The 9,926-nt window shown below is 38.8% G+C and overlaps 1 protein-coding gene across 2 annotated transcripts; it reads left to right on the top strand.

Moving 5' to 3' along the window:
- The first annotated feature begins 163 nt into the window (after window positions 1–163).
- gstz1 (glutathione S-transferase zeta 1) lies at window positions 164–7,343 on the top strand. 2 transcript variants are annotated; one of them, XM_052145831.1, is made up of 9 exons: window positions 164–1,016; window positions 1,342–1,393; window positions 1,501–1,568; window positions 1,677–1,757; window positions 2,382–2,507; window positions 5,510–5,585; window positions 6,033–6,085; window positions 6,174–6,223; window positions 7,115–7,343. In XM_052145831.1, the coding sequence occupies exons 1-9, from the start codon at window positions 987–989 to the stop codon at window positions 7,239–7,241; spliced, it is 663 nt and encodes a 220-aa protein (XP_052001791.1). In that variant the 5' UTR covers window positions 164–986; the 3' UTR covers window positions 7,242–7,343. The 2 variants fall into 2 exon arrangements, with proteins under 2 accessions (XP_052001791.1, XP_052001792.1); XM_052145832.1 differs by lacking the exon at window positions 164–1,016 and adding an exon at window positions 1,154–1,261.
- The last annotated feature ends 2,583 nt before the right edge of the window (window positions 7,344–9,926 follow it).

Genomic DNA, 9,926 nt, shown 5'->3' with positions numbered 1-9,926 from the left:
ATCTAACGAGCCAATCATAGGCTAAAAGCAAATACTCCCCCCAAATAAATAAAATTTATTGGCTCTGCGTTGAGCCGATGCACCACTGACAAAACACGCTCATAGGTGAAAGCTTTTTTCTGGGCTGTCAATCATTAATTGCGTAAAAGATATACAGTGTGGTATGTTTGTTCTAGGAAGATATATGACACGACAATATCCTTTGTTTTATCAATTTTCTCGAACAGCGCGTGCTCAGTTTAAGCTTAAGTATATAACTTTTGAGTTTTAATACTGTCTCCTATCCAATCTTAATATGCAGAGACAGCTATATGCAAGCCATTCGTATGATTATTTTCTTGAACACTGTAAGCACTGTGTGTCTTTAACGCTATGAAAATACCTCTGTTTGTTTTGACATTGACTCGACCAATGCCGTGAGTTGGGGCGGGACTATTTCTTTGTTTGACAAACGACCAGTGTTCAGAAACCTATTTTGAAAACAAAAGACAATTTTTTGCAATTCAGTTTTTTTGCGCTAGTGGTTGATACATTACACATTTCGTCTTTTCCCATTTCCGTTATCAGAGGACAAAATCAAGTAAATGCATTGTTTTGAACCAAACTGTTGTGTTGCAGCGTCGATGAGTCCGAATCGTTTTAGCGAATCGGCTCGTTCGAATGGTTCGTTTGCTTAATAAATCTGTTCAAAAGAAATCGATTCACTTGAGTCATCGCTCAAAAATGTTCTCCGCGTGGTATTTTACGGTTCTTTTATGTTACAAATTATATCACTGAACATTATAGCCTATATATTGTGTCGCATGCTGTTTTGTTTATTGTTCCAAAACTTGTGTTAAAAAAAAAAAAAAAAAACATTATTTCAAACGAATGACAAATGCCTTGCGAATCGGTTTGACCGAGTCTTCAAAAGAACGAGTCCTTAGTGATTCGGAACTTTCTACTCTACTCATCTAATTTCTTCTTGGGTACCCACAATCACAGATATGTGTGCTTCAGCTGCACGTTTTATCAAGGTAAATATATAAATCAGGTATAATGTTTGGGTTAAATAATGCAAACGGGAGTTGAATGATAATGCACAGTATCTTAAAAGTATCCTAAGTCCATCAAAGTTGCTTAGTCACGAGAAACTATAGCAACCAGGAGGAGGATTTTTGAAGTGGCATCCTATTGGTTGCATGAGTAGCGGATTTTTTTTCCCTTCTTTTTCTTGACTAGTTTCAGTTGTTATCAGAAAACCATGGCGAACCGAACGAAGGTTAAAACAACATATCTTTGCTTATCTTAAATGGAGCTATTGTTTGCAAGTTATTTGACCGTTGTGTTTTTATGTTCTAGCCTGTTCTGCATGGATATTTCAGAAGTTCTTGCTCTTGGAGAGTCAGGATAGGTGAGTTTCCAAGTGAACATATTCTATTCATATGCTTCTAATTCATACAGTAAGTGCCTCAGCTTCACAAATGTAATAGTAACGTTTTTAAAATGTTTATTGTTTAGCATTTGCATTGAAAGGGATCGAGTATGAGCAAGTACCAGTAAATCTAATCAAGGATGGTGGGCAACAGGTAGTATTGCAGAGGACTCTGCAGTGATATATCTCAAACCTAAATGAATATAGAAATTAATATGTAACATGCTGGCACTGATTCAGAGTTTTCTCTTTTACTCATTAGCTCACAGATCAGTTTAAAGCATTAAATCCAATGCAGCAAGTACCTGCAGTCACCATAGATGGCATCACCTTGTCTCAGTCGGTAATGATATATGGATTGTCTTGCTTTTCAGCACATATAAATTACATTATTTAATGTAAAAGTGATAGTTCAACCACTTTTATGCCATCTTAGATGTGTATAACTTTCTTTCATCTGCAGAACATAAACAAAGATTTTTAGAAGAAGATTTCTGCTCTGTAGGTCCATACAATGCAAGTGAACGGTGACTAACATTTTGAAGCTCCAAAAATCACAAAGGCAGAATAAAAGTAATCCATACAACTACAGTGGTTAAATGTGTCTTCTGAAGCAATGCAATCACTTTAGGTGAGGACCAAGGTCAATATTTCAATCCTTTTTTACTAGAAAACTCCACTTTCACTTTCAAAATGTTATAGTAAAAATAGGACTTAAATATTGATCTGTTTCTTAGCCACACCTATTATACCGCTTATGAAGAAATGTATTGAACCACTGGAGTCGTATGGATTACTTTTATGCTGCCTTTATGCACTTTTTGAGCTTCAAAGTTTTGGTCACCATTCACTTGCATTATATGGACAGAACTGAGATATTTTGTGATAGCATGAGGGCAAGTAAATTATGGTAGAATCTTCATTTTTGGGTGAACTTTCCCTTTAAGAGTATTTTCCCTTTGCATAGTTGTCCATCATTCAGTACATTGAGGAAACTCGGCCAGGGACCCGCCTCCTGCCTGCAGACCCAAAGCAGCGTGCTCAGGTCCGCATGATTTGTGACATCATTTCCTCTGGGATCCAGCCGCTTCAGGTGAGTAATTACTGACAGCATCACATACCAGCTATGTGTATGTTCATATGGAGTATGATCTTTTCAATACAAACAGGGAATATTAATTTTATAACTCAGATAATTGTGTGTTTGTTCAAATGGGAACACTTCAAAGTGCCGTAAATATAAACTGGACACAACTTTGCTTACTTTCTTTGTCATGGAATAGATGTTAAATAATGTAAAATGATTTATGGAACAATAATTACAGGGCCAGTCATACAGGAGGTAATTCATTGTAAGAGCCTTTCTAGGCACAATGGTGGTAGAGCAAAATTGTGATCTCAGGCTATGTTCAGAATAGGGATCTACCAAACAACTTGTACTATGCTCTATCTTGGAGAGAGCACTCGCGGCCGACGCTACAGAGGATGGTTCACTCTCGTCTCCGTCTCTGTTGCGGATGTAACCCGATCCTTACGACGGGTGAACATCCGTAAAGCCACGGGTCCAGACGGCATTCCAGGCCGCGTCATCAGAGCATGCGCGAATCAACTGGCTGGTGTTTTTACAGACATTTTCAACCTGTCCCTCTCCTTGTCTGTCATCCCCACATGCTTTAAAACATCCACCATTGTGCCTGTACAAAAGCTATCAAAAATCACTTGTTTAAATGACTGGCGTCCTGTTGCTCTGACCCCCATCATCAGCAAATGCTTTGAGAGGTTAATCAGAGATGACATCTCCTCTGTGCTGCCCACCTCACTGGAACCATTGCAGTTTGTCTACTGCAACAACCGCTCCACTGACGATGCCATTGCATCTACACTACACACTGCTCTCTCCCACCTGGAAAAAAGGAACACATATGTGAGAATGCTGTTTGTAGACTACAGCTCAGCATTCAACACCATAGTGCCCTCCAAGCTTGATGAGAAACTCTGGGCTCTGGGCTTAAACAGCTCGCTGTGCAGCTGGATCCTGGATTTCCAGTCAGGCAGACGTCAGGTGGTTAGAATGGGCAGCAACATCTCCTCATCACTGACCCTCAACACTGGAGCCCCACAGGGCTGTGTTCTCAGCCCACTCCTGTATTCCCTATACACACATGACTGTGTGGCAACACATAGCTCCAATGCCATCATTAAGTTTGCTGATGATACGACGGTGGTAGGTCTGATCTCTGACAATGATGAAACACCCGACAGAGAGGAGGTGCACACTCTGACACAATGTCAGTAAAACCAAGGAGCTTGTAGTGGACTTCAGGAGAAAAGACAGAGAAAACAGCCCCATCACCATCAATGGAGCACCGGTGGAGAGAGTCAGCAGTTTCAAGTTCCTTGGTGTCCACATTACTGAGGAACTCACATGGTCCGTCCACACTGAGGCCGTTGTGAAGAAGGCTCACCAGCGCCTCTTCTACCTGAGACAGCTGAGGAAGATTGGAATGAACCACCACATCCTCACGCGGTTCTACACTAGTACTGTAGAGAGCATCCTGACTGGCTGCATCACCGCCTGGTATGGCAATAGCACCGCCCACATCCACAAAGCCCTGCAAAGGGTGGTGCGAACTACCAGACACCTCATTGGAGGTGAGCTTCCCTCCCTCCAGGACATATATAACAGGCGGTGTGTGAAAAAAGCTCGGAGGATCATCAGAGACTCCAGCCACCCTAGCCATGTGCTGCTCTCACTGCTACCATTAGGCAGGCGGTATCGCAGCATCAGGACCCGCACCAGCTGACTACATGACAGCAATCAGACTTTTGAACACTTGATCTCTCACAATCAATAATCAGCACTGCACTTTATTAATCTTATATCTCACACTGGACTGTCATAATTATATTCTCCACAATACATCTACTGTATATATTTTTTTTATTTTTTAAATTGTATGTGTGTTCTATATTGTTTGCTGTACATTGTATATTATTATTGTGTTGTGTAATTATGTGTACATTTGATATGTAAATTGTGTTGTGTAAATACGTTGTTTATTGTAAATTGGTATATGTCTTGTCACTGTTATGACTCCATATCAGGAGTTTCTCCTCTTAAATTTATAAGTTCAGTACAATACAAACATTAATAGTTGATAAAACACTTGAAAAATCATAATAAAATATACTGGAAGTGATTGAGTCTCCTATTCTCTATGTAAAAGCATTTTGAGCATAGAGTCTGAAAATCGCTAGAAGTGTAAAATTCATTCATTCAAAATATGTAGTTTCTGACATGTGTTTGCTCCAATAATGTTCCATTCAAGAGTTGCATAATGTCTTTATTAAAAGAGTTAAATGTTCCACTCACATGTAAAGATAATCAATTTGCCATGTTAATGACACAATATAAACATGCCTTTAACACTGTAACCATGATCTCCTGAACATGGTCTAAAATTGTTGTGCTTACCTGCCAACAACCTCTTACCGCCTCTTCCTTTGTGCTCACCAATATAGCACCTGCTATGAACACAAGTGCCACCCAGTGTCCAAAAATGGAATTACAGAAGATTAAAATTAAAATATAAAAATACAACATATAAAATACAAAACAAACAATAAAATGGTTACCCCATGTGACTCTACCCTCCCTAGCAACCGGGCTAATTTGGTTGCTTAGGAGACCTGGCTGGAGTCACTCAGCACACCCTGGATTCAAACAATAAAATTGTTCCTACAATGTAAATAGGAGTGTTTTTTTATCTACATCAAAGCAAGGTATATTTTCTTTCAAATTTTTAATCGTATAACATAATATGAACAGGAAAATAGCACGTTATGACTCCGGCTCCAGTCATGATCACACAGAGGCAATGTCCAGGTGAGCTCAAATCATGAGATTGATCCACCGGAAGAGCGGTGCCGAAACACGACTCACGTAAGTGTTCTTTCACAAATTGCTTGCAATTTTAATTTTCAACCACAGATGTCGCTAGAGAACACAATGTTACATAATACAGCTTTAAAGGATATTATATTACATTACATGGAAGACTCTAATGATTCATTACTTTCAATTCTGTACTTCAGAACCTGTATGTGCTTCAGAAAATTGGAGCAGAGAAGGTACAGTGGGCTCAACATTTCATCACCAGAGGATTTGAAGGTAAGTTTTTAACTTATGACACCTTTGGCCTTTTCAATGCAGTTACATTTGGCTTTTATCTTAGATCTGCCATAACAAATGTTTCTATAATTTCTATATTATGCATATATTCTGGTTAAGCTTGTATTCAGAAGACAACATTTACAGTACATGCTCCAAAGCTTTTGGAATATTCCTGGATGCATGGTATCAGCATATCCTAAATAAACTAAGATGTGCTTGTTTCTTTTTCTTATCTCTTCTGTAAATGTTGGAGATGCTAGTTCTTCCCATTTATTATACTGTATTATTAATATTTTTCTAGTATTGCCATTTTCGGATTAATAGAGGAATATTGATGTGCATTTGTCATTGTAACATGAACTGTCCTCGTCATTAACTGTCCTCGTCAAACCTAATTGCTGTACAATTGAATTTTATTGGGTCTGTGTGTGTTTTCATTTGAAGCCCTTGAGCCGATCCTAAAACAGACGGCAGGGACGTACTGTGTAGGTGATGAGGTAATAAATGGAGCACAATAGAGCCCTCCTTATCGCAGTATATACTTTATGAAAATGTGACAACATTGCTACGTTGTTTTCCCTATAGATATCCATGGCAGATATTTGTCTTGTGCCCCAAGTCTACAATGCTGAAAGGTAATACCCTTTTCTTTAAAGCATTCTGCACTCGTTTTCAACATCAAAGCATTTTGCAAAATGCACCTTAAAGAGGAAGCTCACCCAAATATGAAAACGGTCACCATTTACTTACCCTTTTGTCATTTCAAACCTGTATAACTTTTTTTTCCATAGTACACATAAGATGTAAACTTTCTCTCATAATTTACTCACCCTCATGCCATCCCAAATGTGCATGACTTTCTTTCTTCTGCTGAACACAATTTTAGATTTTTAAAAGAATATTTCAGCACCATTCACTTACAATGCAAGTGAATGGTGGCCAGAACTTTGAAGGTCCAAAGAGCTCATAAAGACAGCATAAAAGTAATCCTTAAGAATCCAATGGTTAAATACATGTCTTCAGAAGCGATGTCATAGGTGTGGGTGAGAAACGGATCAAATCTCCACTTTCACTTTCTTTTGTTTTTGGCGATTCGCATTCTTCGTGTATATCACCACCAACTGGGCAGGAAGGAAAATGTATAGTAAAAAAATATCTTAAATATTGATCTGTTTCTCACCCACACCTATCATATCAATTCTGAAGATATGTATTTAACTACTGGAGTCCTATGTGTTACTTTTATGCTGCCTTTATATGCTTTTTGGACCACATTAACTTGCATTGCCACCATTAAATTGCATTGTATGGACCTACAAAGCTGAGATATTCCTCTAAACACCTTTGTTTGTCATACACATCTGGGATGGCATAAGGGTGAGAAAATGATTAGAGAATGTTCATTTTTGGGTGAGCTATCCCTTTACAGTCAGTCATATGGGTTTGGAACAACATGAGAGTAAGTCAACTTTGACAGAATAAAGAATTCCAATTAATATAGACCTATCTATTTTCCTTTTCCAAAGGTTCAAGGTGGATATGATCCAGTTCCCTACTATCAAAAGGTTAAATCAGACCTTACTTGAGATTGAGGCCTTCAAAGTGAGTCATCCATCTTGTCAGCCTGATACACCAGATGACATACGTGCATAATTTTGTAAAGATCCATACTGAAATTAATAAAACTTTTTGAATACATTTGTACCAGACTGTTCATTAAAAAGTTAAGACCGTTCAGTTTCTGTTTTTGCAAACTACTGTATTTATTGTGGTGGTGAAAAGATTGTAATCACTTTTTGCAACTTTCAGAGATTTGTGAACATGCTATAAATCTCAGTGACAAAGGAACATGTGTGAAGTGAAAACATACAAAGTGGGACAAAAATACAAACATGTAACATACTAGCAAAATAAGGAGAAACATTTATTGCACAAAAATACATAGAGTTTGCCATTGATCACTGAAAGTACTAAATACAAACCTGAATTAAATGTAAATGAAGGCTTTGCTTGCTTTTAAGGTAATTAGTATAAAAACGGTTGCTGTAAGACAGCATTTCATGCTAAAAATGCAACAATGCAACTTAAAAAATTTAAAAAGTTAAGTGATTTTCACATTCCAATTCTTCCATTGAGAATTCCGTACAAGAATTCCATAACCTTTTTAGCTCTAAAAAAAAAAAAAAAGTCCTGTAGTCCTTGATCCTAAACAGGGAGTTCAACATGCATTTGACAGTGTCATTGTAAAATGTTCCAGCACAATCTGATCCTCCAAACACTAGAATGGTGCACTGGAAAGATGGATTGGTGTGACTGTGGTCCCTTGCATCCCTAATGCCTGAAGATAAAGTCTTTGTACAATCCAGGCTAATCAAGCTATGGCCTCTAAGCGGCTTAGAGCAAAGCATTGGGGACACCACTGATGTCTATGTGCTGGTATCTGCAAAACGCACCAGTGTTAGACTAAACCTTTCTGACTAATAACCCCTGACCCTCATAAAGACCCAATGAAATCAATGTAGGGGACATCAGGGAATCTCTTTCTAAGGGGTGTAAACTGGACAGATTTCGTCCAATACAATGCTCTTTAGGATATACGGTGCATTCAGAAAGTATTCAGACCTTCTTTTCTTTTCATATTTTGTAGTTGCAGCCTTATGTTAAAATGCTTTATTTTTTTTTACATCAATCTACACTCCATACCCCATAATGACAATACAAAAACCAGATTTTTGATAACTTAGCAGATGTAAAGAAAATACTGAAATATCATTTTGACATAAGTATTCAGACCCTTTGCTAGGACACTTGAAATTTAGCTCAGGTACATTCAATTTTTTTGGATAATATTTGAGACGTTTCTACACTTTGATTGAAATCCACCTGTGGAAAATGTAATTGATTGGACATGATTTGTAAAAGCATACACCTGTCTATATAAGGTCTCACAGCTGAAAATTCATTTCAGAGAGAAACCCAAGCCATGAGGTCAAAGGATTGTGTTACAAAACAAATTTGACTGCATAGCAGGTTCCTAAGAGCACAGTGGCCTCCATAATTCTTAAAAGAAAGAACTTTGGAACAACCAGGAATCCTAGACTTCCTAGAGCTTCAAACTGAGCAATTGAGGGAGAAGGGCCTTGGTAAGAGAGGGGACCAAGAAGCTGATGGTCACTCTGGTTGAGCTCCAGAGATCATGTGTGGAGATGGGAGAAACTTGTAGAAGGACAACCATAACTGCAATGCTCCACCAATCTGGGCTTTATGGCAGAGTGGCCAGATGGAAGCCTCTCCTCAGTTCAAGACACATAAAGCACCAAATGGACTCACAGACTGTGAGAAACAAGATTCTCTGGTCTGATGAAAAGATTTAACTTTTGGCCTCAATTCCAAGCATCGTGTCTGGAGGTAACGGCACTACTCATCACCTGCGCAATCCCAACAGTGAAGCATTGTGGTGGTAGCATCATGCTGTGGGGATGTTTTTCAGCAGCAGGGGCCTGGTCAGGGTTGAAGGAAAGCTGGATGCAGCAAAATACAGAGTTTCCTTAATGAAAACCTGGTCCCAAAGCACCCAGGACCTCAGACTGGGCCACAGGTTCAACTTCCAACAGGACAATGACCCTAAGCACACAGCCAAGACAATGCAAGAGTGGCTTAGGGTGGCCCAGCCAGAGCCAGGACTTGAACCCAATCAAACATCTCTGGAGAGACCTGGAAATGCCACTGACGGTCCCCATCCAACCTGACAGAGTTTGGGCGGATCTGCAGAGAAGAATGGCAGAAAATCCCCAAATTCAGGTGTGCAAAGCTTGTTGCATCATACCCAAAAAGACTTGAGGCTGCAATCGCAGCCAAAGGTGCTTCAACTAATTAGAGAGTTAAGGGTGTGAATGCTTGTCAATGTGATATTTCAGTTTTTTCTTTGTAATAAATTTGTAAAGTTTTTTCAGTTTTTTGCTTTGTCATTATGGGGTATGGAGTGCAGATTGATGTGAAAAAATAAATGCATTATTTAAAGCATTTTAGCATAAGGCTGCAACATGACAAAATGTGAGAAAACGAAAGGGTCTGAATACTTTCTGAATGCACTCTATCAGCATCTATTCCTATCTGCCACCAACAAGCAAAAGCAGGTGGCAAATCATGGTTTTGCTGGGCTGCTATGTAATCTAAAAGCTTTTGGCCATTCAAAAGCAAAAGGGACAAGACCTTTGATATGTTCCACCCCTAATTCCTGTTTCAATAGGCAATACATCAACACAGGAAAGACAATTTTGTTAGTCAAACCATTTCATGGGGTCTTTAAGGTATAAACATTTTAGAATTAGCTATATA

This window comes from Xyrauchen texanus, chromosome 16 (genome assembly GCF_025860055.1).
Source record: "Xyrauchen texanus isolate HMW12.3.18 chromosome 16, RBS_HiC_50CHRs, whole genome shotgun sequence".
NCBI classification, from domain to species: domain Eukaryota; kingdom Metazoa; phylum Chordata; class Actinopteri; order Cypriniformes; family Catostomidae; genus Xyrauchen; species Xyrauchen texanus.
Note: the sequence above shows the minus strand (reverse complement) of the source record. Positions and strands in the feature narration are given on the sequence as shown.